We start from the raw sequence: 27,704 nt of genomic DNA, 5'->3' as shown, positions 1-27,704 counted from the left end.
TAAGTTGGTCCTACAAAAAAAGAGGAAAAGATTAATGGATTAAAAAGATATTTGGTTGGTTGAACAAACAACTGGACAATTATGACAAGATCATAATAGTATAGAAGACGTCAGTACGCATGCGTGTTTGGATGGAGAAAAACGGACCAATTAATGGATGGACAAATAAATTAATGGATGGAGAGACAACCAAACGGACACGTCTGTGGATATATTCAATAATGGATGTACATTTTAGACCATAGTAAATAAAGTCCGGAAATACAGATATTACTTTACCGTTCATGATGTGCAAAAAATCCAAAAAAACAAAATCATATTTTCATAGTTGTTTAATACAAAGTTTCTCTGCAGAACATATGCAAAAAAGCTTCACAACAGATTCAAGTCCTTAAAGACTGTCAAATATTTCCAAACAACTAAAATATTCTTAACAAGACTTAAATCTTTATAAAACCAGAACGCAAGGATTCCAGCATATCTACACATATTTTCATAAATTGAGGAAGAGACAAAACTATATTTGCAGTGTGACAGGAAAAGCCTTAAACGATTCTAACAGCAACTAACTATTCACTCATTTTCTGATTTATTTTTTTAAATTAATGCCTGAATTGGAATGAGGTGCTAAATTAAGCATGTATCCAAATTAGTGAAATTAGCCTCTAATATACATGCTATAAATCTTGTGCGTCATAAACGTAGGCCCACACCACATCCATATGAGGGGTGAGATTTACTGGCTGCCATATTGAACGCAACACTTGTTTAATGTCAACAGCAACAGAATTTGGCCTTCCATAAAATATATCCATACATAACTTTACACATGTGAGTATAATAAAGGAAATGTAAAAATAATAATAATAATAATAAATTGCAGCTCCTTGAGCTAATCTGGATAAAAATAATCTGAGAAAACATACACTGTTTAAATACACTGCCTGGACAAAGTGTCTGTACCCCTCCAACATAAATGACAGATGATAGATTTCTGAAAGTATGGCATGCATTTGTACTCTGCCCCCTTTACTCGTACATCCCTAAATAAAATCCGACCGTCATCCGAAATCACCTATGCAGTAAATGTAATTAATCTCAATATAATTCCAGTTGTTCTGTGGAGGCCTCAGGGATTAAAACACATAAGTGAGCTAACAGAACAATGACGACCTAGAGAACAGCAGACAGAATGTGTGGGCAGGGTGACAATTAGTCATGAACTCTGCAAGCGTGACCTTTAAGGCAAGAAGAAAGCCAGCGTTGAAAGGAAGTCATAAGAGCTTCTGCTTGCAGTTTGCCGTAGGTCTGTGCATGAAAGAGAGGAAACACGTGGAACGAGGTGATCTGGTCAGATGAGACCAAAACTGAACTTTTGAACTCTTTGCAAAATGTTTTTAAATCAGGGGTGTCCAATGTGTGGGCCGGGGGCCATTTGCTGCCCTTGATAACGATTTTCTTCGGACCCTCACTACAAGTCAAGAGTGGTAAAAGCAATTGATGACCCCAGAAATTTGGAAAATGTTAGTTTTTATTTTAATAACGCAATCGTTTGGAGCCCCTTTTCATGTTTCGGATCTTTAAACATATACAGATTTGAAAAAATAAAATGTCATTGTTGAGCAAGTAAAACTAAAAACAGCAGCAGCAAAGGAAATCTTTTTTAAGTTAATGGATTTTGTGGCCCTCCTGTAGCTTACATTTGCCGGTTTTGGCCCTCAGGACATAAAGTTTGAACGCCACGGGTTTAAATCAATGCAGAGGACTTGAACGTTTGGGCTGTCCAACCCACCTGACGGAGTGATAGTTTTGTTATTTATCTGTAAGAGACGCACCAGAAAAGACCTGTAGCGTTACCTGCAGCTAAAGTCACACAGCACTGACTCAGTGGGGTTGAAAGCAACCACATGCCATACTTTTCCACGTACAAAATTTTTTTTAAAACCTGTTTTGTCCTTTTTTTTAGTTACGCACCATTTTCTTTGATATACCAATCTAATATTTTCCCCATTATCATGTGATCAATTATGAAACACATTCTGAAAACGATTTCAAATAAGGGTCGGCACGTTCTGTTTCAGTGTTAGACTTCAACAACAATACCCTCCTGTTTTCAGCACTGTATGACATTTTCATACTTCAGCATGTTCTGGTCGACCCAACTCCGTTAGTAAGAAGTCGTTGGATGGAACTACTCCCAGAGGATTTTATCACTAGTCATATCCGCCTTAGTTACACACGGTACTAATTCAAATATCACGGAAATAGGTTTCAGAATCTTATTTAACGTGGAAATTATGTGCTTGAGCTTACCCGACAGTGAAGACACTGAGGTGAAACAAATAGAAATGTTCTGCTATACATCGCCTCCTTGTTCTAACACACTATTTACACTTAACACAGCTTAACACAACTTGTGTAAAAAGAAAAAATAAATAAATCAACCAAAGAAAATTTTCTTCCATGTTCTTTTTGGTGATGAAATTTCTATAATCTCATTCATTGCTGCTTCTTTTTCTTCCTGCCTTCCCCTCTACTCCATTTTAGATCGCTCCAGCTTAGTTTTCAGGATTTCCTACAAGAAAAGCACAGGGATTTATGCGCAAGCGTCAGCGTGACTGCGAGATAAAGGGCAAATTAAAGGTCTTTAAATAGTGCAAACTGTGACTAGAATCATGGGATTGGCACGAGGGGGAAAGAAGAAGACTTTACCTCTTCCTCATCCAGCATAACAGGGAGAGCTCTGAATGAAGGGGAAAGAAGACGAGAGTGTTAGCATGTTGCTAGTTAAGCGTCCTAACAATATTTCACAACTGTTTGAATGCCCATGCACTATCTGTGGGATTCATGCCAAAATGAAAATATTAAATACACTGCCTGGCCAAAAAAAAAGTCGCCACCTGGATTAGCAAATAGGTACAAGCCTCCTATTGGATAAGTACTGCATAGGCGATTATCTTTCAGCTGGCAACAAGTTATTTAACCCCAGCTGATGCAATGAGTAACTCCTCATTTCTTAAACAACCATGGCAAAAGACACATCCTGTGGTCGTGGAAAAGACGTTAGTCTGTTTAAGAAGGGTCAAATCATTGGCATGCATCAAGCAGAGAAAACATCTAAGGTGATTGGAGAAACTACTAGAATTGGGTTAAGAACTGTCCAATGCATCATTAAAAACTGGAAGGATGGTGGGGAACCATCGTCTTCCAGGAAGAAATGTGGTCGGAAAAAAATCCTGAATGATCGTGATCGGCGATTACTTAAACGTTTGGTCAAATCAAATCGAAGAAAAACAACAGCAGAACTCAGGAGTATGTTTAATTGTGAACGCAAAAGCATTTCCACACGCACAATGCGAAGGGAACTCAAGGGGTTGGGATTGAACAGCTGTGTAGCCGTAAGAAAACCTCTAATCAGTAAGGCTAACCAGAAAACAAGGCTTCAGTTTGCTAGGGAGCATAAAGATTGGACTCTGGAGGAATGGAAGAGGGTCATGTGGTCTGATGAGTCCAGATTTACCCTGTTCCAGAGTGATGGGCGCATCAGGGTAAGAAGAGAGGCAGGTGAAGTGATGCACCCATCATGCCTAGTGCCTACTGTACAAGCCTGTGGGGGCAGTGCTATGATCTGGGGTTGCTGCAGTTGGTCAGGTCTAGGTTCAGCAACATTGTGTGCCCAAAGAATGAGGTCAGCTGACTACCTGAATATACTGAATGACCAGGTTATTCCATCAATGGATTTTGTCTTCCCAAATGGAACGGGCATATTCCAAGATGACAATGCCAGGATTCATCGGGCTCACATTGTGAAAGAGTGGTTCAGGGAGCACGAGACATCTTTTTCACACATGGATTGGCCACCACAGAGTCCAGACCTTAACCCCATTGAGAATCTTTGGGATGTGCTGGAGAAGGCTTTGCGCAGTGGTCAGACTCTCCCATCATCAATACAAGATCTTGGTGAAAGATTAATGCAACACTGGATGGAAATAAATCTTGTGACACTGCAGAAGCTTATTGAAACAATGCCACAGCGAATGTGGGCTGTAATCAAAGCTAAAGGCGGTCCAACAAAATATTAGAGAGTGTGACCATTTTTTGGTGGCGACTTTTTTTTTGGCCAGGCAGTGTATGTTGAGGCAACTAAAATGACTTACACATCAGCAACGGAGGTAGGAATGTTCTCTTCTACCCATTTCAGGTCCTCATCCTGACAAAAAAAAAATCCAACATTTGAAACAAACTAACGCTTGAAGAACACGACTGAAGACATAAAAGTATCAGAAGAACAGAGTCTACCTCTTTATTCAGAAGTTTCTGGGAGCCGTTAGCGTCAGGTTTCGAGCCCCTCATCTTCATTCCTACTGGATGTAAAAATAAGAAAAGCTGAGGTCACACTCAGACAGAAATGACTTACTTTACATTATAACTACAATACCGGATGTATGTTAATGCTATAGACATGTTGCAACGTGACATCACATGCTCAAGGCCTCGCCGATGATGACGACCATTGGTTTTAGCCATCAAGTTGTCATCACGACACGCTAAATCTGAAATGTACACGTGATATATATGTATATAAAAGAAAAAGGGACGCAGTGCTTTGCTGCTGATTGTCAACACTATGACAACTACAAAATAAGGTCAAAGGGCATCACATTTCACAGGTCAGCGAAAAGTTTGAATCTCATAAAATAGCAAGAGTGAAGTAGGTCATATATGCTAGCATGACTTTGACAATCTGAACATGTAGATGTGCTGCAGAATTCAGTGTGTTCGATTAATTTTCAAAAATGGCAACCCATCAGTAGAGCAGGTGTTTAAATTAGTGATAAAACTGTTCAAGTCGGGGCGGGGGAGTACTTTCACAGCGACACCATCCTTCTGCGGTTTTCTTTAACACTGGCTGTTTTTATCATCCTGATAAAAACACAAGTACTTCTTACCAAAAGCTTCGTTCATCATCGGCTCCTTGGCTTCATCTTCTTCGTCATCTTCGTCAATAAGAGGGGAATGAGAGAACCTGGGGGTAAAATCACAACCCAGGCTAAATTCAGTGATCAGCTCAGTAATTACAATTAACTTTCGTTTTTCTCCAGTCTCTCTAACCTCTGGCTGTTAACAGAGGGTCGCAGCAGCACCATGATGACCAGCAGCATAGTGGAAAACAGGAGGCGCCAGAACGCATCGTCTACCCACAAGTCCCGCCAGCCCTACGAGGGAGAGAGTCGACACAGAACGCAAAGGAAAGTGGGTTTACGTTCCCCTCTCCGCAAACTACACAGAATTTATCCGAGTCGGAAGAAAACAGAAACAGAAACCGACCCGCTGACAGTCGACCAGCCTGAACACCTTGGTGGTCCAGATGATAAATATGATGGAAACTGTGGACACAATTTGAAACATGAGCTTTTCATTTCTTCCATTATTCACAGTTTTAGCCTGTGTAGCTTTCTTTTTATTACCATCCACTCCATGACAGCTGCACTGCTGTAAAAGATGGTGATGGACATAATGGCAGAGGCATGATCTGGTCTGACCTGTTGCTGTTTTACGATGCATTACCAGAGTGCTGCAGAAACCTAACGGCCAGCTCACATCAGAGCTCATTATGCTGAAGGGTTTGCACTCACATAGAGTTTGATTATAACGGATGAAATATGGCTTGAATTAGAATTACAGGATTAAAGAGTTCAAAATGGCTGGTGAGGTTAAGACCCTTCCACAGCATTTCTGAGCTGCTGTTTAGGTTTTCTAACTGAATTATGGGACTTTCTGAGCCTGACCAACCTACATTTCCACCTCTACCTCATTACTTCCCTCTGCTGTGCCTTAAATAACCACATATCTACAGCGCCAGCATGATGGCAGCCTGCCTAGAGTAACAGCAGTCAGAACAACAATGGATCTATCTAAAACTATCTGTCTAGATCTATCAATCTAGATCTAGGTGTCCAGATATATAGCTCAAGATCAGTCTATCTATATTTACTCCGACCTAGCTATCTAAATAAAGTTATCTATATGGAGTTAGATCTATCAGTCTGGCTCTATCTGTATTGATTTAGCTAGCAAGCTAGAAAGCTAGCTAGCTTGATGTCAAGCTATATATGTAGATAGCAAGAAAGATAGTTAGAGGGATTTACAGCAAGCCAAGTAGCTTGTTAGCAAGACAGCAAAAAGTCTAGAAAAATCTATTATTTTTTTAAATTCTGTTTTCTTTTTTAAATACTTATCCAGAACTGGGAAATGGTAAAAAAAAAAAAGGCCTGTTTTTATACTTTTTAAGGACATGTAGAGAAACCCGACTTTTTATGACAACTGCTTTCCCTACAATTCCTGTTTGTATGTCAGAAGCAGGAACTTCCTGGAGTTTGTGAAAGATGCTTGGCGTAACTCTTAAAAGAATTATTGGCAGTAAAAAAAATTTTTTTTTAAATAATCATCTTATCACCGTAGAAAGCTAATTATCATTTGTGTTTTGGTCATAAACAGACAGCCTAGATGTGGAACGGAGGGATTTTATTGTGATGGTGAATCTTGCTGATGAGTCATTGTCATATGTTAAGCCACTGGATTGTGAGATATCTCTTTCACAAAATAAAAAAATAAATAAATACAAAATGTTACACCATCAGCTTAATTTCACCAATTTTACTCATCCAGATACATAAACAGGAGCTAAGGACGGTTCATTTTGCTATTAACTCATGGATGTGTTCTGTGAACTCCAGTACAAAGCTAGCTTTTGAGTTTAGTTCCCTTGTTCCAGACCGGCTTCAACTCACCGACAACGAAGAAGACGAGCGTGTTGGTAAAGTGCTGATACAAAGACAGCTTGACCACATTTCTGCGGAGCTTCAGGAGGCGAGTGGTTTGTGACAAGCTGATGAAAATGTAGATGCTGATTAAGGAGAACCTTTTGAGTACACATGAGAAAACAATACTTATACAGGGTACGAAATACCGCTGGGAGTCCCTGATTGGACTCGAGTTAGCCCACTTAAGTGAAACAAACAAAAATAAAAAAGGATATCCACCACATGACACACGAGTCGATGAGAGAGAGACTGAGATTAGCCACCAGGGCGACGGTGCCATAGAAACCCTGGAGGAACGAGATGACAGTAAAGATGATCAACCAGATCAACGGAGCGCTTGTGTGAACAGGAGAAAAGTGCTAAATACTTTAGCTTACAGATTAGTCAAAGCAAAAGTATTCATGTTCAATCATAACTTTTTACATTTTCAAACATTCCCTCCACAACTCTTAATGTATTTCAAAAGGATTTTGTGTGACAAAGTAGTGCATAAATTAAAAATTAGAAGGAAAGTTTCACAAATAAAAATTTTAAAGGGGGTTTGCATTTATATTGGTATTCATTTCTTCCATCCTCAGAAGAACAAGATTTATCATTAATATTCTCGTTTTTTCTTTAATTAAAAGGAACAGGGTATTCTAATTTAAAAAAACAAATGTAAAAATGTCAAAATTAGCCAAAAACGGCCACTTTTTATCTGTCAGAAATGATTGAGGTGAACTTTAAAGATCCTCATTATTCTTCCTCACTGCGGTTTTGTCGTATTGAACAGGTTACTCTGCCACCTAGAGGTGGAGACCTTGATAAGTTACTCAACATGAGACTAAGTTACTTTTAAATGTTTCTTTAACGTTGAAATTTAAACATTAGAAAATGTTTACATTTTTTAACATGTACTGTTTATTGTATTCAGGCTTTATTTATGGTCCTTTATGCACATATAATGGAGGGATTGGATCTTATACTTGTGGTTTTAAATGTAAAGTTTTCTTCATAAAAGAGTAGGACTGGGAGATGAACTCATTAGTTTTGAGTTAAAATATCACAGATTTTTACTCGTTAAAATTTTTGAATCCATTTTTCGGGCCGGAACCTTTGCACTTACGCAGTTCTGGTACAGCACTTTAAATCTGACGCGCAAACAACATCTGCAAACAACATCGACGGACGACAAAGCTGCTTCTCTTAGCAAACTGAGGGTTAACTATTGCCTCAAAATAACGATTTGATGGGAACTGAAAAAGACTGTTGTTGTGTTCAGGTTGTGCTAAACAAACAAAAAAAAAAGGTTAGTGTATCAGCGAATCTATTCAGTAGAAAAAGTAGCATCTGAATGCTAAACAAGCCGCATTGTCAACTCTAATGCTGGCGTCACAGTCCACTTCTCTAAAGAAGGATTTTTTTTTCAAAGAAGTTTCATGAATGAATGAAAGCTGAATGGGTCTAACAGCTCTTGGCCCCAATCTGATGGTGGAATAACCTAAATAACAGATGGAAAAGAATCAATATCTTTGTTGTTGTGCTCATATTTCTACTTATTTAATAAATAAATAAATTTACAATTTTTTAAAAAAGACTTTGAAATGTTGCTAATTTTGTCAATATATAGTTTTTTATTAATTGACTATACACTCCACAATATTTTTTTTTTTATTATCAAGTCCCACCACTGTAAAAGAGTTTATATTACTTTCTATGCTGGCTTTTCTGAACAGGTTGTAGTGATTAGATGTGATTGGTCGACACGTTTAACATCAAGTAGAGGCTTAGCTTGCTTCTTTGGTCACTAATGTCTTCATACCTGGATTTTTACTGAGAATAAAATAAATATTGACTATTAATTAGGTGAGTTCTGAAGGTAGTTGATTACACTAAGTTATATTTAGGAGTATATAACTTAAAAATGTATATGTACATTTCATTTTTCGCACTCTGTGGTTGTAAAGTGGCACATTTTGGAAAGGTTCTGGGGATTATGAGTACTGTCACGATGACCTGCTTGTTTAAAAATGTCTCGTATAGAAAGGTTGTTACTTACGCCTGTCACTCTGAGCACTCCGTCCACAGAGGAGAAGAGGAGGTAGAGGAGTCCGACGGCCACCAGTCGGTGCACCGTGGTACCGAGCCGCGGTCTGCACCGTAGGGAGAAACAGGGATTATTAAGCCGCAGTTCAAGCGCCGGATTCTTAGATTTTTATCTTTCACAGCAGCTGACACACCTGACTATGCCGTAACCAAGACTGACTATGAGCACCAGGATTCGAGCCAGGGATCTTTTGAGCGCGGAGAGCAGCTCGGCGAAAATCACAGCTCCCAGGACTGTGAAAACAGAAACCAAAATGCAACGAGACGGACTCGGAAAAACAAATACGGCCAGAACCCGAGCAAACATGTCCGACCGTAGTCTCCTTTGTAACGGATGCTCTGGTATTCGGAGTAGAAGACGGCTTTCTCCAGCATGCCGAGGATGATGACGGCGCCGATCCAGAACTGGATCCGCAGCAGATCCCTCCAGTAACAGGCGCACCAGAAGAGCCAGAGCGCCCCGAACAGAACGTACACGATGCACATCACCATGAAGAACTGGGAGAGAAATGCACGCAGCTTCACTTTGAGGCGATTCAAACAGCAACCGAATGAGATGCAGTGCTAATAAAGAAATAAAAGGTCAGTTATCCTTCAGGACACAAAGATGCGTACGATCATCAGAGGCCAGTCTGCTGGGGACGAGTAGTCATGTGGTCCTTTCATCTCCACTTTCACTGAGGAGTTAAAAGGAAATCTGTCACTGGTGATATTCGAAAGCTGAATTTTCTAAACAAATAGTTTGACCCTCACTTGTGAAAGCAAAGTTGAGCTGCTCTGCTAAGATGTCTTCTATCTCCAAGCCGCGGACCGCAGGCTGCACCTTCACTATGAACAGGTAGGGGCCGTCCACCCAAGCTTTGGCCACCGCGCTGATTTCCTGGAAAACATCACTTAGCCTCTTCAGTGAAAACGAGCAAAGAACTTTCCAGTCACATCCAGATTTGAGAATTTTGAAACACAAGGGGAAGATTTTAATTTTGAAAAAAAAAAAAAAAGTTCAGCGTATTAACGGATGCACCATTTTGAACATTTGGGTCGATGCCGATATCGATATCCGATATTGTGCTGCTACTAAATCGGTATAAAAATACCGATATAGTATTTTTATATTCACTAATATATACATTTCCCTACACATTCTGCACCATATAAAGGTAACGACAGCCTACATTGCTTCCCATTATCCTGTGCTGCGTCACTATCATTGTCCCTTTACTGAAACACAAACGGCAACAAAATGGAAATAAACATCGGTTGTTAACATCGGCCCAGTGCTACTTATTAGACCAATAAAGACATAAGAAAAAAATGACTAACATCGACCAATACAGACATCGATGCCAATATATCGTGCATCCCCAAGTTTTCAACTACTAAATTTTGGTTTGATGTATGGTTGGGCATTTATCGTATCGCTTGTCATTTATCATTTATTGTGAAAAATTTATTATTATTATGATAAGAATTGTGATGTATTGTTGTCTCAATAAATTTCAACTAGTGACGTTAAAAAAAAATTGACCTTATTTTTATTTTCTCAACTATTTATGCCACAAGAGGATCAATAAGTATCAGTAAATTTGAAAATATGGTTAAACAAAGTTACTTTGTGCAATTTAGTTAAATGTAATAGAAGTATTCCTCACCGGTTTGTCAGGCCAAGTAAAGGTCTGATTTGATGGGTCACTCTGAAAGACAAAGTTACAGTAAACAAAGAATACCAACGAACCCGAGCAGCCGTGTTAAACGACGTCGGAGCTTTCAGACGGTGTGGTCGATGAAATCAATCACCCACCTTCGGACTGGACAGTGGCTGATAAGGGTTGAAGTCTGGGAAATAAACCTGCAAAAACAAAAAAAAAATTTCAAACGTGTTCAGGTACTGTAGGCGTTACTGAAAGCGAATAGGTTTTGTCATCTTTTACCTTCGGGGTGAAGAGGTAGGAGCAGTTCTCAAAGTACATGTAGCCCTGACTGTAGAAGCCGCTCCAGCCGTCTTTCAACATGTGGTCCATGCCGAACATGTTCATCGCCTTGTTGTCCTCCAAAAAACAAACAAAAACAAAAACATAACTGGATTTCATCTGCGGTTATGATTTCCTAAACAGGCTGACACTTTCAGAAAACATGCTCAGATCCATATATTTGCACATTTGCCTATTAATCGCATGTCAAACTGAAATGAGCTCAATAATTTCCATTCTGATGTTCAATATTCTTTGAAGGGAAATCTCTTTTACGCAGACATCATAATCCATTTCCTTTACGGTTTTAGTTGTGTGCTTCTTATATCAGTTTAATTGATTATGTTTGGTTGTCGTGTTTTATTTTGGATTAGCGATGCACCGATGTAACAATTCGGCCTGACATCGATATCCGATATTAGCATTGCTGTTAATATCTCTCCTGTTTCATCACCAGAGCGAGCAGAAACAATAAAACCGATATTTATTTTCAGCAAGATGAAAATAAATATCGGTCGTTCATATCGACCCCGTTTTATTCATCAGACCGATCATCAGACATGTTAAAAAATGACTAACGTAATTCGATAGCGATGCTAGTACCATTATACCGTGCATCGCTATTTTGCATATTGAAAATATTGCCCACTTCCAGTGTGAGAGGGCGAACCTGCATTATTACGCCATTATCAATATATTACTTGAAAATGGTCTCAAAATGACAATGTTGTCATTTATCGCAATAACTGCGTCTAGCAAAATTGATCGTGACCTATTTGTGCCGATTTGTGCATCGAAAGCATAATAAAAAAATAACTGCAGGAATGTTATTTGAACCAAGAAAAGCTGCAAATGACATCAAAACAGTTACTGGGTTTGTTGGGAGGAGTGATGGCTATGAAGTCTAGCCGCTACGCCGAGTAGAAAGACCAAACACCAACAAACAGAAGCACAGCTCACTGGCGTGTTGAAGACCTCATTATAGCACACGGACGAGCGCAGGTACCAGCTGATGTTAAAGGCCAGATATTTTTCACATGACCCCACGTCATTCAGAACTGCACAGAGGAGAGCAAACAGGATTATCAGACACAATGGGGAGCAAAAGATCACAGTTTTAAAACAACTTTCACAGATTACGTTATCAAGAGGGAGGCAGGGTGGGGTGAGGTTACACAACGACCCTGAGCGCGCTGTTTTTCTCAGTGGAAAAATGCCCAGGCGCAAAGAAAAGTGGCCATGATGCAAGAGTAAAGTGCGAGTACTTACACCTCATGAAGATGGTGGTGTTGGCGTACAGCGTCTTCCGAAACACAGCGTCCTGTGTCTGAAAGCACAACGCAGACAGCGACTGATGAGACTTTATCTGACGCAGCAACTCGTCTTTTCTGGTCCTCAGACCTCTACCAGGAAGCAAGAGACAGTCCGGCGCCGAACCGCCCGGCAGCGTCTGGTTTTGCCGATTATGGATTCCCACCATAAATGCATCATTTTCTAATGTCAATTGTGAAATTCAAGGTTTTTGTACACAGGATAATTTACAAATATACAGACACAACTTTCCAGATGCTTACTGATGCATACTGTTCATTTGTGGATCGAAGGAAAGAAAGAAGAAATAAGGAGAGGAATCAAGAAAGAAAGATGTGAGGAAGGATGAAAGGAACGAAGGAAGGAAAGGAGAAAAGGAGGATGAAATTAATTAAGGAACAGAGGGTGCATGGACTGGTGCAAGGAAGGAAGGAAATAAGCCTTCCTTCCTTCTTTTTTTTATCATAGTGAAAATAGATTATCTTCATAAAAATATTTTTTTGTGATAACGCTAAATTACATGTAATACTTGCAAATTCCCAAAAGTGACACAGGGTCGGGATTGTTGCTTTTGCTGTTGGAGTTACTTTTTCCACTGTCGTTTCCATGACAGCGCAACAAATATTAAAAAACAAATATTTGAAATTACTAATTAATACAATTATTGTATTTTTTTTAAGAGATGCAGCTGCCACACGTAACGGAACTGGAGTTGGGATGAAGTAGATTTGATGGTTCTTAAATTCTCCTTTGGGACCTTTATTATTATTTACATAAACACAACTAAATATCATGACAAGATTTTAGTCCATGTAGCCCATCCCTGACATTATGGATAACTGGATCAATTTCTTGGTGAATGAGAAAAGATGAATGAACTGAAGGACAGATATGCAATTCAAGTTCTTGGAATTCAAGTTTATCTCTACATCTATTGATTTCGCCTATAGCACAACGTTTAGCATCCCTGAATTGCTGGCAGGCGTACATCTTTAAAAAATACATTTTTCATTAAAAGCTGCCTAACAGTCCAGGAGAAAGCCTGCCTTTAGTTTGTTAGACATTTTGGATTCTACCGCAGGAAAACGCCGGGTATTTAAAAAATGACAAGAACATCAGCAGTCATCATTAGCCTGGCTGACAGCAGCTGGACCTCTCATCCGGAGGAGAGCTTTGCTAGTGGCTAGTTAGCTTCCTTAGCTACCAGCTGGTGAACGTTTAGCAGGAGCCCGGGCTTCCTCCGCAGAAACGCTCACACCGACGGTAAAACACTGACCGAGTTGATGTTTACGCTCCATACTGAGACCTCCGCCGCCCTTCCGAGGTGGAAACCGGACGCTAAGACCACCAAACACAAGCGACGAAACTGGACATCTAGCATCTTGCAGGAATGCACTGCAGGTAAGGTGGACTCGCATCCGCCTCCAGGTCCGGCTGGCCGATTTTCCCCTGTAACTTACGGAACCGCCACAAGAGGGAGACAGAGGTCATTAAACGATTCGATGTTGGTCCTATGGTGGATTTCGGTCATCTGTGCCTTTTGTAGCGAGCTTGTTTGATTTGAATAATAACAAACAAGAGATATTCAAACCAAAACATTTTTGGAACAAGTATGGAAATATTATTCTCTGGAGTATGTATGTTAGTTAATATATAATTATGTATTTAAGTGATGATTAAAAACAGAAAAAAGAAATTAAGAGACATTAATGCGAATTTGAAACACGCAACCCTCGAATAATTTTTTTTTTCTTTACAAAATAGCGGAACTTAAGAGTTAATGAAATTTAATAGACGTAGAATAGTTTCCGGTGTCATTTTATGTACTTATATTTGTATTAAATATATATATTTTTTTCTTACTAAATAAAAAAAATTCCTTGCGTTATTATTATTATGTGTTTTTACTGCCAAGCTTACCACTCACAATATGGCGGAGTCGCCACGCATCCACTGATACGACCTAGGATTTCGTTTTATTTTGAAAATCCTCACGTACGTTTGATTTTTGTTGCGGATTTGACGCACTCACTTCCTTCTTCTACACGCTCAGCCTTCAGCTGTCAATAGGAGGAACACGTTAACTCAACAAAAAAAACCAGTCATTGTGTTTCGCTGAAGGAGAAAGGACGACAGGAAACTGTTTCTGTCTGAGTTTGGTTGAAATGGCGGCAAAGAGCGAACCTATTATTAGGTATTTGCATGTTGCTTCATGTTATGTCTGTCCTGCAACTTGACCTTTGGTATATGTTGATGAATAAAACTGAATGGAGAAAGTTTAGACTTGCACATTTAATTTCTATCAGATGAAAAGTATATAGCTCTACTAATTCACTAGATTGTAGGGTTTTTTTACTTTTTTATTCACCTTTTTTTTTTTAAATAGCTGAATAATGAGTGTAATCTTTTATTTTATAACTGGGTTTCAGTGTTGTCCCTAATGATGAGGGGAAGGAGAAATTCAAAAAAAGTGAGAATGCTGCTTTTTACAGGTATGTTAAATGACACTGTAATGTAATAGAACATTTTTTATGTGATTTCTTTTTTTCTTTTTTTTTGATTGAGAAAGATCCATTCGCTTATAAATATCTCTCTGCTTTTGAGACGACAGATCCAGGGTCCAAACCTGGAATACCGACTTCTTTTGGATTCCCTTGTCCTCACGGAGAAGGGCGCACGTTTTGAGCTTTTGGAAGACGGCACAAAGGTTGGTTTACTGAAACTCAACAGGAAAAAAAATAGCCATGTTTTTTGTTTTTTTTCACATTACATATACTTTATATTGGGAGTAATTTACTCAATTTACAAAACAGAGCCAGGATTAGTCCAGTGATAAACCTGAGGGATAAAACATTTTCATAAAAAGGGTGTCAACATTAAAACTTTTACGTTTTCGATTGAAAATACAAAAGCCGATGAGCCCTAGCACAGACTGCGTCTGCATTAGCATCAACGGTCAAGTGGTTGTTGACAATTGTACCAGGATATTTTCAATGTTGTACATGTACTGTGCTGATTATGTTTAATCATTCTTTAGAAAACATAATCCTCTGGCTGAGGGAAGCCAATGTTTGTCTGATAAGGAAAAGTTATTTTTGTACTTCATAAAAATTTATGGCACTTCCTAACTGAGACTAAAGGTTGCTTTAAAAATAACCCTAAGTTTGTGAAAATATTCAAGTTTAAAACTTCTACAATCACATGAAAAGACTTTGAGATGTTTTTCGTTTGCATCATTTCACATCAGGCGTTAAGGCTGAACAGACAGAGAGCACAAAATGACTCTCTATGCCGAAGATATTTGAATTTTTCAAAGTAAAGGTTGTCACCGACTTTCATCCGTTTCTCATCTGGTCTTGAATTTCTGTGTTTCTGTTAAAGAAATTCAAGAAGGAAGAAAATTCATGGAAGAAATTTTATGAATTTCTTGGTGGAAATTCTTGAAATTTCACTCATTCTTCGTGATGTCATGTAGATATATATTTTTTGATGACTTTTATACAGTTGTACCTCTTTAATATAATTTCTCTCTGCCTCTTTGGTCTTTATCAGAAGATCCTTACCATACAATCCAAATAAACAATTTTCTTCATTAACTTTTTTTTTTTTTTTTTTTTATCCACAGACCAGACTGCTTCTTTCTTTGACACCTTGCAAAAGCGACACCGTACGGATCGTAATAGACGAGATCCGGCCCATTAAAACCCGTTACAGAGTTCCAGATGTGTTGACTGGGGAACCTCCTAGTGAACAGTAAGAGCTACCGAACTTCCAATATCTCCTTGTTCCCATTATGTTCAGCATTTCTGCATACGAGCATCACTGGAAACTCACCTTTTTATTTTTATTTTATTTTTTGCAGGTTGAGAGTGGAGAGCAAGACTAAGGACTCCGTCACCCTCTCCTGGTCTTCGGGGCGACACCAGGTCCGAATGTGGCACTTCCCTTTCCGGCTGGAGGTCCTGTGTGATCAGGAAGTGATCGTCACCTTCAACTCCAAGGACAAACTGTGGTTTGAAAGCTTGCAGAATAAACCCAGGTGAAGTTGTAAGACAATCTTTTCATTCCAACAAAGTTGGTGGTCAAATAATAACATAAAATGTCTTTTTTGTTGTTGTTTTTTTTTTTTTTTTACCTGGCTTCATCACTATGTAGTAAGGTGAGGAAATAAGAAAACTCAAACTGCAAATTTAGGCTGCTCTTTATGAAAAACTTCATTTGGCCTCTTGGTTGCTTTCTGCTTCTGTTTCAGCTTGAAGACGACAAGAATTCACTGTGGAGGGAAACTTTTAGGAACTTTGAGGACATCAAAGCAAACGGTTTGCACCTGCTTTGGGTTTTATTTCATTCTTTCTTTTTTGTTTTCTTCTCTATTTGTATTCCGAAACTTTCACTAAGCCTTCAATCTTTTCACGGTTGTCGCGCTGCAACCACAAACTTTGATTGTGCTAGTGACCGAAACATAGCAGGGTACTGCAGTTACAGCTGTACGTTGTTCCCTTCTGCGCCACATGCAGACCCGTTGCTATAGCAACTGATTGACAACAATGTTACTAGTGCATCAGGATTCAACACCAAAAAACACGCAAACGTTTCCCGCGCAAAAAACAGAACATTCACTCAGCTACAGTTTTATGTTTTCAGGATTTATGTTTATTTTGTGGTTATTAATGTGATTATTAATAATTAATTACTATTGTGCTAATCTACCAAATTAGCTAATTTAAACTCCTGCTCCACTGACGATCTGTCAGAGAGTTGGAGTGAGTGTCGCCTTTACTGTTTTTAACTGAACCGATATACACCAAATTCCACAGCACATCTACATGTCAAGGTTGTCAAAGTCAAGCTAGCATAGCTGACCTAAAGTAAAGGGAATACAAATGCACTCCCAACTTTGGGGGGGATTTTTATTTTAAAAAACTAAGACCATGTAAGATTTCACTTCTCCTTCAAAGTTACGTTCTACTTTGTGTTGATCTATCACATAAAATCCCCTCAAAGTAAATAAACGTTTGAGGCTAAAACTCAACAAATGTGAAAAAACTTCAAGTCATTGACTTGATTCTTGAGCTTGTAGCCCTTTGGTAACCAACTGCTTGCTTTTGGGGTTTCATCTTTATTACGACAACAAATCCTGAACGTTGATTTAGTTATTGAAGCGCTGTATTTTTATTTTCTCCAGGTCCCAGCAGCCTCGGCGCCGACTTCTGCCTTCACGGGTTCCAGCACGTCTACGGTCTGCCGCAGCACGCAAACAGGCTGCGGCTCAGAGACACCAGGTGATCACGTTTCACATCGTCAGTGGTCGTCACTTCAACTGTAACATCAGCAACGTTTTCCTCCCGCAGCGATGGCGAACCTTACCGGTTATACAACCTGGACGTGTTCGCCGCCGACTTGTACTGCCGGCTCGGTTTGTACGGATCCGTGCCGCTGATAGTGGCTCACAAACCAGACAGGACTGTTGGCGTGTTCTGGCTGAACTCGTCGGACACATTTATAAACATCCGGTACTCCCCTTCCGACCCTCGGGTAAGCTTTTTTTTCAGTGAAATGAGAATGCTTTTTTTTCTATAATTGCTTATTTTTCAAGGAGGAGAAGCAATATCATACAGCTTTCACATTCAAGAGTAATTACACACTTACCCTGCTTTGTAGTACTATACACATTTTGTCATGTTATTGCCCCACACGCAGAGTTTGGTAGTAACTAGTTACATTTCCATGAGTAACGTTTTGGAAAAACAGATTACTTTTAGGAGTATTTTTCCTATAATGCACTTTTTACTTGAGTCATTTTATTATTAAATATTGCTACTCTTACTTGAGTAAAACGTCTGGATTCTCAACCCACTGAGAGTAACTTCACTGGATAAAGAATAAATTTGTAGGTGTGTGTCGCTCACCAGAGGGACACACACCTACTGTTTCTGGTAACGTTTCATATGTTTTATAATGGAAAAATGTTTTTTGCCTGATTTTGTTTGGTTTTTTTTGCAAGTTATTTTCATTTTGGTCTTTAAAATACAAAAATTTCCTCATACATTTTGGTCCATCTGATGATGTAATTTTTAAATATTGAATGCCTGAAGTTTTGATTAGTTACTCTGTTCTTGAGTAGCCTTTGTACCAAATACTTTTTTGCTCTTGCTTGAGCAAGTTCGTGGATGGCTAGTTTTTACCTGAAAGTACGTTGAAGTAGTTCTAGTAGTAGTAGTTCTCTAGTAGTTCTACTCTTAAGTACATTTTTTTTGGTGACTCTACCCACCTGTGCCAAAATGTAATTAAATTTTATATATGAGACAAAGTAGCCCATAATTATGTTTTTGTTTTTTTTTACGTATATATGTCTGTAATTTCAATATGTCTTTGTTAGTTTTACTAGTGCACATTATAGTTCCAGTTATAATGTTTCCTCATTAATTACTGTTTTTTATTTATTTCATTTTGCTCATTTTAGTTAAGTATACCAATCTTTCTGAATGCCATCTGGTTAAAAGTTGAACATTTTCCCCAAAACAAAAAGGCGGTGACTGGTTTTATTAAACTTTTCGCAATCCACAGCAACATTTTGATGTGCAAAATGATTTCCGGCGCCAAACTCTCCGTCTTGCAGGACGGTGAAACACCTCCGGTGAAGAGGAGGCGGCTGCGGCCTCAGACCGACGTCCACTGGCTCTCGGAGAGCGGGGTGATTGACTGCACGATTCTGCTCGGGCCCGCGCCCCGGCAGCTCTTCAGGCAGTACGCTGAGCTCACAGGTGTGCAAGTGGTTGCAAATTTATTGGAACATTTCGCGCTTCTATAAAAACAAAAAAAACCACTTTCTGTTATTTTGCCATTTAGGATACCAAGCCATGCCGCCGCTGTTTTCCCTCGGTTACCACCAGTGCCGCTGGAACTACAACGACGAGGCCGACGTGAAGGCCGTGGACGCAGGGTTCGATCGACACGAGATCCCGTACGACGTCATCTGGCTGGACATCGAGCACACGGACGGGAAGCGCTACTTCACCTGGGACCCCGCTCTGTTTCCCAAACCAGCGGCTCTGCAGCAACATCTGGAGAAGAAGAAGCGGAAGGTCGGTTGCAAAAATTCATACAATTTACTGAATTTATTTTTTGTTTTGAACCTTTTTTGTGTGTTTTAATTTCAGATGGTTGTGATAAGTGATCCGCATATTAAGGTCGACCCTGATTGGCCGCTCTACCGTGAGGCCAGAGATGGAGGGCATTTTGTTAAGGACAGAGAGGGGCAGATCTTTCGGGGCACATGCTGGCCAGGTGATGCCTGACCAGAAACTGCACCAACCTCTGAACACTTTGAAGAAAGGACTTTTTCTGTGCTTTTTCTTCTAACCGCAGATTGTCTTCACCTTTCTCACAGGCGAGTCGTCGTATCTTGACTTCAGTTGTCCTGAAACCCGAGCGTGGTACTCCAGGTGCTACAGCTTCGATAAATACAAGGTGATGATCAAGAGAGAAAGTTTGGCTCATGATCAGGAGAAATACATAAGACTGGCCCTTTAATGGTGGGTGTGTTTAATACCTGCTTAAAGATTGTTTTTTTCAAAGGTACTTGTAATCTGACAAACGAAACAAACCCGGACGTGTATTTATTGAATATGACTGCATAGAGGAGGATCGGTGATGCTATGGGCTTCTGATTTTTAGAAAATTCCCTAAGAACGTTGTTGGAGTTCACAGCATCCTGAGTTCTTTACAAGTCAGAAAATAAAAAAAATATATAGATTTTTATTTCTAAATGCATGATTGGGTTTCCCAGCATGTTGACTCAAATATCAAGGCAATTTCACGCAGAAATGGGTTCAAAACCTGGAGGTGCATTCGCACCAGCCATGTTTAATGCGCTTTAATCAAACTCTGGTTCGTTTGTCTAGAAAGTCCAGTTCGTTTGTGGAGGTGTGAACACGCAATCAAACTCTGATGCAGACCAAAAAAAAGCGAACTCTGGTCTGCCCAAAGACCCTGGTCTCGGTTTGGTTGAAGTGAACTCTGGCGCGGTTCGAATGCAAGCGGACCAGAGACCGCTCCAAAAGCAGGAAGTGGACTACAGCGCAGGGCATTCTGGGTCAGTAGAGTCCAAATAAATGCGCACTACAGGGAGAAATGGCTGGTGTTTCACCAGAGCAAAAGAGAAATCCTACAACCGCTAAAATCTGACGCTACTCCATTGTCGTTTACATTTTGTGAAGAGGGAAGTTGCGCTGATCTTCTTTGGAAGTTTTCGTGCCGTTTCTTTCAGTGGTTCTTGGCGCAACGCCACCACAGGCGAGGAGGTGAATCGGTTTGAATCGTTTGTCTCAGTGCAGCGAGAAAGCGAAACGCACCAACCGAAAATGTAAAACATTATTGGAGAAGATTTAATGCTATCAATAGGCAAAGCATTACAAGAAAGAAGCAAAAACAAAAAAAATAATGCTCACTGACTCAATCACATCCTGTACGTGTCATGAAGGGATCGACAGCGTCGCTGTTTGTGTGGAACGACATGAACGAGCCGTCCGTCTTCAACGGGCCAGAGCAGACGATGCCGAAGGACGCGGTGCACCACGGAGGCTGGGAGCATCGGGAGCTGCACAACCTGTACGGCTTCTACCAGGTCCGCAGGTCTTCTCTCCTAAGCTAAATTCCCATTCACTATTTAAGCTAAATCGTGTCATTGCGCGCTCTTGCAGCACATGGCCACGGCGGACGGTCTGATGTCCCGCTCAGGAGGCTCGGAGAGGCCGTTCGTTCTCACACGCTCCTTCTTTGCTGGGTCACAGAGGCTGGGTGAGGGACTCAAACTGGATCACTTTTTTAGAGTTTGGGTCTGAATTAATCGCATGATCCCAGAACCAGACTGTTTTGCTTTCATGTTGGATGCAGGCGCAATATGGACAGGTGACAACGTAGCCACCTGGGAGTATCTGAAGATTTCACTGCCAATGGTTTTGACCCTGAGCCTGACAGGCATTGCATTTTGTGGAGGTAAGTCTTGGTTTTACTGCTTAAATTGTGGATGTTAATGTAAAAAAAAAAGAGTTTTTGACAAATCTGAGCGCACATTTTTGCAGCCGCTCTGTTACTTCAAAGAAATCTCATTACTTTGCGCATCAGTTGCATTTCTTTTATGGGTGGACATTTATTGTATCACTTATTATTTATAGCGATAAATTTCTTAGCGTGATAAAAATTTTGATTTATCAATGTCACTATAAATTTTAATTAATGATGTTTTAAATCCCCCCAAAAACTGTCCGTGTTATCCGGATTGAAAAACTATCATTTTTAAACGCACTAAAACCACAAGACAAATATAATGGTTTTTCTTTGCTGCTCAACAATAAACAAAGCCTAGAATAAGTTTAATTAAACAAATAAAGAAGTCCGTTTTTTGCAGGAAAGGTAAGTTAAATAATTGTAGAGCTAAAACCTAAAAAGAGAAAGGCATACAGTTATAAAATTCTTTTGATCCTGGATGAAAATAACTAAATATTCAACCTATTCTCAGCAATAAGAACAAGAATTGGCTCACTTTTTCTTTAAAAATATTTGCCATACTAAGCCAGGTTCAGTTAATGAATTAAGAGTAGATTCGATTTCTCTAAAATCAGTTTTTAAGTAGAAGTCAGTTGATAAATACACTTAACATTGCAAGAATATTTTAATTTGTTAGTAATAATTTCACTCTAATTAATGATTAGAGTTTCTTGATTTTTTTTTTGTGCGTTCCAGCTGATGTCGGTGGGTTTGTTAAGGATCCAGATCCAGAGTTGTTGGTGCGCTGGTACCAGGCCGGAGCTCTGCAGCCATTCTTCCGCGGCCACTCCGCAAACGACACAAAGCGGCGGGAGCCTTGGCTTTTTGGGGAAGAGGTCACCGCGGCGATACGCACCGCCATCCAACAACGGTATGTACAATAAAAAAATTAATCAAAAATTGTCTGAGCATTTTTTTTTAGATGTATTTAATGCTTAAAATTCCACAATTTTCAAGTCTTTTTTGGACATTTTTTTAAACTTAAATGTTATTTTTAATATCCTTCAAAGGATTTGGCAAAACATAATCTGAAATTAGTGAAAAATGTATTAAAAGAGGAATTACTTGGTTACTCCTCTGCTTCCAGGTACTGCTTGTTGCCGTTCTGGTATACTCTCTTCCACTTCGCTCACACCGCTGGTCTTCCTCCAGTCAGGTGAGTGATGCTGCCCTCTGCTGTTCACCTACAGAACTACAGCTAAAAACGTGCTATGTTAGGTCTGCGGTCTGCAACCTGCAGCTCAAGAGCCAGAAGTGACTCTAATACAATATGTCGAGTATACAAGATGGTTTTAGTTTTTTCAAGGAGTAACTGCATTGAATCGCCACTTTTTAAATTTATTTTTTCTCCTCTCCAGGGGGTCTTTTGTGGACTCTAGTGTCCCTTATATGAAAGTAGGCTGACAGGAAAAGGGGGAAGGCATGCGGTAAATGTCGCCGGGTCCGGGACAAACGTGGGTCGCGCTATCCCCTACGCCACCACAGCACGTCCCATTAAATTTATTTTTGTCATTCAGTTCAAAACGTTGTGCTTTTTGTCTAACTTTTTGCTCAAATATTAAGTATTCATTCTCTCATTACAATTTTTACGTGTTTTCCATTAATTTAAACGCCCCCCAGGAAGTAAAAAAAAATTTATTTTAAAAGCTGTTCTTTAAAAATGACAACAAATTTCCTATAGTAGCTATTTATCAGCAATTATAAGTTGTCTTTTGTCAAATTTCTGTCTCTAAACAAGTATTGTTTATCTGAATTGAGTGCAAATATGGCTCTTTGGGTGACTTTTACCAGGATTAGATTTATTATTCGTGCCAATCTGCACAAAAACTTAAAACATTCATTCTCTTACAGACCTCTTTGGGTGGAGTTCCCAAGAGATGAGAGCACCTTCACCGAGGACAACCAGTACATGATTGGTGATGAACACTTCTTCGATTCACTTCTCCATATTGATTTATTACACATTTGTTTGTCTGAAGTTAGTTGTTTTTGTCTCACTTAGGGGGAGCCCTGCTCGCCTGTCCTGTGACGGAACAAGGCGCTCAGACAGTCAAAGTCTTACTTCCTGGTTCCGATGAGGTAAAGGCGTTTATAACTGTAACCGCTTATGAATATGGGACACTAAAGATTTCTTTCTGTCGTAGATTTGGTACGACATCAGCTCTGCAAAGACGTACAAAGGAGGAAAGAGTTTGAGTCTTCCTGTCAACTTGGACACTGTAAGCGTTTGCTGTGTGTTTACATGGCATACACCGTTTTCTCACTGTTGTCGAATTCAGGAAACAGAATGTACTAGGAGCCCTGAAACATCAAATCTTGCTCCAATTAAATGTGTTTACAGCTAAGTTTACTTTTGACAGGTTCCAGTGTTTCAGCGGGGCGGCTCGGTGGTCTGCAGGTCAACGGGAAGCGGCACGTGTACGGCCGACTACCAGAAGCTGTCTCTAGATGTCACTGTGGCCCTAAACTCCCAGGTAGCACCTGGAACTCAAACCTGATGTAAAAATAGCAGCTTAGACCAAACAGATTTAAAACAGCTATTCCCAAAAACATTAAATATTAGTTAACATACAGTAATTACTCATATTTACTGTACACCAAAATTTTAATGCTACTCTATGATATCAAATTTACTATAGTAAATATCCACATATTTGTCTCAAGAGATCTCTAGAAAATATGGATAGTGAAACGCTACATGGTTAAAGTTCTTGCTCTTGAATGTCAGAATTTGTTTTAAAACTATCAGACAAATTTTGAAACATCGGTGTGAAAAAGCAACAAATTTTTGAGAGACCCCACAAATTAATATCCGCAAATTAAAACTGCGGATATTTTCTCACCTTTCTGCACCTAAATGGAAATACTGTACATTTAGCATTCATCACTACATGTAGCATACAGCACCATCTACAATAACCCTTTGAAAATGTTGAACTAATATAAACATTTAATTTCCCTTTGGGATCAATAAAGTATTTTTGAATTGAGTTTAATTGAATTAGCTTTAGTGCGTGTAGTTACAGTGTGGCTCTTCTGATCTGTGTGTTTTTCAGAACAAAACCAAACTTTATGATCAATACGATTTGGTGTCCAATTTGTTATATTTCAGAAGTGTCCTCCATAAACAGACAAAATGTGTTTAAATCTTACGAGAGTTTGTTAGTATTCTTGTGCTTCAACATGGAACATTTCTACCTGTATTACTCCTAAATGTTCAGGCCAGTGCAGACGGAGAATTGTACCTCGACGACGGCCACTCCTTCCAGTACCGTGACAAAAAGGCCTTCTCCCTGCGGCGGTTCAGCATGGCGTCGGGCCGTCTGCTCTGCCGGTGAGTCACGCTCCTGAAAGCGTGAAAATTCTCAAGTTGAGGTCGGGAAGAACTTCTGCTGCTGACTCAACGCGGACTGGTTTGACGTTTGCTGTTGTGGTTGCTTCTCCCAGTTCGGCCAGTGAAGAGGGGAGGTTTGACTGTGACACCGTCGTTCAGTCTGTTTCCATCATGGGAGTGAAGAGCAAGCCGACCACGGTGAATGTCCACGTCCCAGGTGAGGACGTCCCCGAAATGAGCACATTTAACTCGTACCGAGGGAAGAGCTTTTAGTTTTACAGCACATCCGATCATAATGCATGATGAAACCAGCTGGGATACACACAGATCAATTAAATAACGATGTCAAAACAAAATAAGGTTCCTTTGTTTTGAACATCGTTAAATTTAATGACGGCTGTTTCGGCTGCTTTCTGTACAACTCTTCTGCAGCAGAGAAGGCCACACAGCAAAAACCCAGAATCTTACCAAGTATTTCTGGTTTAGTTTCTAGTGCAAATTTCTTCGTTTTGTCTTATTTCAAGTCTACTAACTTACAAGTAACTTATTAAGTAACAAGTATCAATATTAAGGAAATATCGACTAGTTTTTTCTTATTCAAGGGTACTCAAATATTTGCACTAGAAATTAGACCAAAAACATTTGATCTTTTTCTGAGACTGGAAACAATGTGAATTTTGAAACTCTCTACTTGTTACATTCTTGCAAAATTGATCAGCTCTCTAAATCAGTGATCAAGAGTGCTATATTTTTGATCGAAGCCTCCCAGGCAGACCAACTGGAGTCACGTTGAAGTAAAAGTAAATAAATAAATAACTTGCTTACTTTGTGTATCTGCAGTAGCCTTACACCACTAGTGGGGCCTCTGATCCTTCCCATTCCTGCCATTTACTGTGTTTTTATTACAAATGTGGCCAAAACTTTGTCAATATTCCACTAAACAACACGCATTTCGCAATTGTGGTGTTTCAATTAAATAAGAAATGCAATGAAACTCACACGTGGATCAGTTTGTTCACGCGATAAGTGATTAAAGAACATGCCGCGCCATCATCCTCCTACCACTTCCTGTCGTCTTCTTTGTGGTTTCCACCAGTAGTAACATCTGGTTGTCGATCACGTGACTCGTGTGATGCTAAATAAATGCTACCAGGCCAGTTTTGCAAAAAAACACCAATTTCGATACAGTTTTTTTTAAAAACACCTCATCACAGCTCAAAAACATTTTAGTGAAAGAGGGGAACTTTTTTTTGAAATTGCCGCATTTCCATTAACCAAATTCATTTTCGTAACTCCAATTAGCGCAGTCATACGGTCAATGGAAACACAGCTATTGTTAAGTCAGTTTTGTAAGCTTCTTGCCTTAAAAGTTGCTTTAATTCAAAGCTAAGCAAGCCTTGTTCCGATTTTCTCACCAGGTGCTAAATCCGTCTCTGCTTCCTTTGAGTTCCTGGAAGCCTGCAGCAAGCTCAAACTGAACAACCTGAACGTCAGAGCGACGATGGACTGGGACATACAGATCAACTGATCCTGGAGAAATCCCTGACTGCTTTTCCTTTGGCACTGATTGCGTATTCCCGTAATGGGAATAGTCAGGAATATGAGGGTTGCTAATTTGGTCGGTTCAATGGGGCAATATTTGACTTAATGAATGTGACTGCTTGGACTGATGAACAGTTTTGTCGCTAATGGAGCTGCAGACAAATATCAACGAGGTGTGAGCGACTTTACATTACTGTAATCATTTTAACTCTTTTCATGTTCAGATAGTGAAGTAATTTTTTTATCAAAGTTTTTTCCTCAAACTGCTGATTATTTTTAATCAAATGTTATTTTTGAAGTTCAGAAGCTAAATCTACTCTCTCCTGCAAAAATCCTCATCCTAACTAGTTTTCATGTTTAAAATTTCAAACTTGACTAAAATGTAAAGGGGGTTTTGTGAAACATGAACACAAAGTAGCACATAATGCGAAGAGAAAGGTAAATGACATATAGTTTTGAATCATGGTTCAGTCAAAGTCTTGATAGAGCTTATTGAGAATCAGTTGCAGAGTGATGAAAGTGACGGGTGAGAAAGAGAGGAAAGACGAAAATAGGCAAACATGGCAGCTAATATTGAACATCGCAATATTTACTAACAACATTTTCTGATATTTTCCAGCTCTTACAATTAGAATAACTTTCTAATAAAAATTTTAAAAAACCATACTTGTAGGATTCACAAAAAGAGGTAAGATCAGTCCAGGTTAATTGTTAACAAGATGGCAGGAAAGCAGCAAAATTTAAGGCATCATCTGTTGAAAATTGGGGGTTTTTTCATATTGCAATGTCACTTTGTTAGTTCTATCCATTTCTTTCCATTTTATGAGTTAAAAGAATAAGAATTAAGACATTAAGCTCATAATTAGGATGTTTTTTCTGATAATTCTGGCTTTAATGTCAGAATTCTAACTTTTTTCCTCACATTTCTGACTTTAATATTCTGAGATAAAAAGTCAGAATTCTTAATTTTTTCAGTGGCCCTAAATGTCTTCCATACAAAAAAGGGAACCATTTCAAGAGAATTAAAAGAAAATTGTACGGTAGCGTACGCTTATTCTGACAAACTGAGGAGATGTCGGACAATAAGCTTCAGCCACACTTTAACTCGTATTGATGAATGACTCCTTAATGTCAGAGTGCCAGTGATCGTTTTAGTAAAATATATCTCATTTGTATTTCAATCCAATCTTCAAGTCGCAGACTTCCTTCCTAGTCGGAACGCAAAATAAAACAATGATATTCCTATGAATCAATCTGCTTTGTGTTATTATTACTATGACGACTTTACCAACATTTCCGTTATGGTCAACATGTGTTATCTGGTATAGTGACGAAACTTTGAAGAGAATATAACACGGGTGTTGCTCCCCGTCACAGCGTCAGCCTGCTCTGGTTGTGCTGAGGCTGCTCAACGCTGAGCTCCATTGAGGAGAGGTTTAAAGGGCTTGAATGCCTTCTGCTGAGGCAGGGCATCCACCAGCCGCTCTTTCCATGCCCTCTGGCCTTTGTGTCACCCAACAATGATGGCAGGGGGAGCGTCGGCCAATGGGAACGCAACAAAACAGCCGTTGGTGTGGTCCGTGAGTTTGTGGC

General features: G+C 39.5%; 2 protein-coding genes across 5 annotated transcripts; one reads left to right on the top strand and one right to left on the bottom strand.

Moving 5' to 3' along the window:
* Positions 1-314: 314 nt before the first annotated feature.
* On the bottom strand, positions 315-13,655 carry LOC116708433 (transmembrane protein 87A). Of its 2 annotated transcripts, none has more exons than XM_032546294.1 (20): positions 13,464-13,655; positions 12,146-12,203; positions 11,837-11,934; positions 10,838-10,954; positions 10,708-10,755; positions 10,559-10,600; positions 9,663-9,789; positions 9,525-9,586; positions 9,224-9,407; positions 9,044-9,143; positions 8,863-8,956; positions 7,040-7,111; positions 6,792-6,900; positions 5,329-5,387; positions 5,113-5,216; positions 4,950-5,026; positions 4,300-4,361; positions 4,158-4,210; positions 2,713-2,743; positions 315-2,575 (listed from the first exon to the last, which is right to left on the bottom strand). In XM_032546294.1, exons 1-20 carry the CDS (start codon positions 13,566-13,568, stop codon positions 2,534-2,536), a joined length of 1,644 nt encoding a protein of 547 aa, XP_032402185.1. In that variant the 5' UTR covers positions 13,569-13,655; the 3' UTR covers positions 315-2,533. The 2 variants fall into 2 exon arrangements, with proteins under 2 accessions (XP_032402185.1, XP_032402184.1); XM_032546293.1 differs by having other exon boundaries at positions 4,300-4,364; positions 13,464-13,654.
* Positions 13,504-27,360, top strand: ganc (glucosidase, alpha; neutral C). Of its 3 annotated transcripts, none has more exons than XM_032546276.1 (25): positions 13,504-13,588; positions 14,617-14,679; positions 14,792-14,894; positions 15,813-15,940; positions 16,050-16,226; positions 16,343-16,346; positions 16,440-16,506; positions 17,373-17,469; positions 17,539-17,722; positions 18,807-18,951; positions 19,037-19,272; positions 19,348-19,474; positions 19,578-19,657; positions 20,670-20,813; positions 20,890-20,986; positions 21,083-21,184; positions 21,932-22,106; positions 22,323-22,391; positions 23,087-23,151; positions 23,238-23,314; positions 23,380-23,454; positions 23,596-23,709; positions 24,457-24,569; positions 24,683-24,786; positions 25,988-27,360. In XM_032546276.1, the coding sequence occupies exons 1-25, from the start codon at positions 13,578-13,580 to the stop codon at positions 26,095-26,097; spliced, it is 2,667 nt and encodes an 888-aa protein (XP_032402167.1). In that variant the 5' UTR covers positions 13,504-13,577; the 3' UTR covers positions 26,098-27,360. The 3 variants fall into 3 exon arrangements, with proteins under 3 accessions (XP_032402167.1, XP_032402166.1, XP_032402168.1); XM_032546275.1 differs by lacking the exon at positions 13,504-13,588 and adding an exon at positions 14,215-14,381; XM_032546277.1 differs by lacking the exon at positions 13,504-13,588 and having other exon boundaries at positions 14,674-14,679; positions 14,799-14,894.
* Positions 27,361-27,704: the final 344 nt, after the last annotated feature.

The sequence above is a fragment of the Xiphophorus hellerii genome, chromosome 19 (genome assembly GCF_003331165.1).
Source record: "Xiphophorus hellerii strain 12219 chromosome 19, Xiphophorus_hellerii-4.1, whole genome shotgun sequence".
Taxonomy (NCBI): Eukaryota; Metazoa; Chordata; class Actinopteri; order Cyprinodontiformes; family Poeciliidae; genus Xiphophorus; species Xiphophorus hellerii.
This window is presented reverse-complemented; position numbering and strand designations above follow the sequence as displayed.

Coding starts and splice junctions, on each gene's coding strand:
- LOC116708433 (XM_032546293.1), bottom strand. CDS start 13,568: ATGCTAGATGTCCAGTTTCGTCGCTTGTGTTTGGTGGTCTTAGCGTCC. Junction 12,204..13,463: donor GGAGCGTAAACATCAACTCG/GTCAGTGTTTTA, acceptor TTGTGCTTTCAG/ACACAGGACGCTGTGTTTCG. Junction 9,408..9,524: donor CAGACTGGCCTCTGATGATC/GTACGCATCTTT, acceptor TTTCTCTCCCAG/TTCTTCATGGTGATGTGCAT.
- ganc (XM_032546275.1), top strand. CDS start 14,353: ATGGCGGCAAAGAGCGAACCTATTATTAG. Junction 19,475..19,577: donor TCGGGGCACATGCTGGCCAG/GTGATGCCTGAC, acceptor CCTTTCTCACAG/GCGAGTCGTCGTATCTTGAC. Junction 19,658..20,669: donor ACAGCTTCGATAAATACAAG/GTGATGATCAAG, acceptor CGTGTCATGAAG/GGATCGACAGCGTCGCTGTT.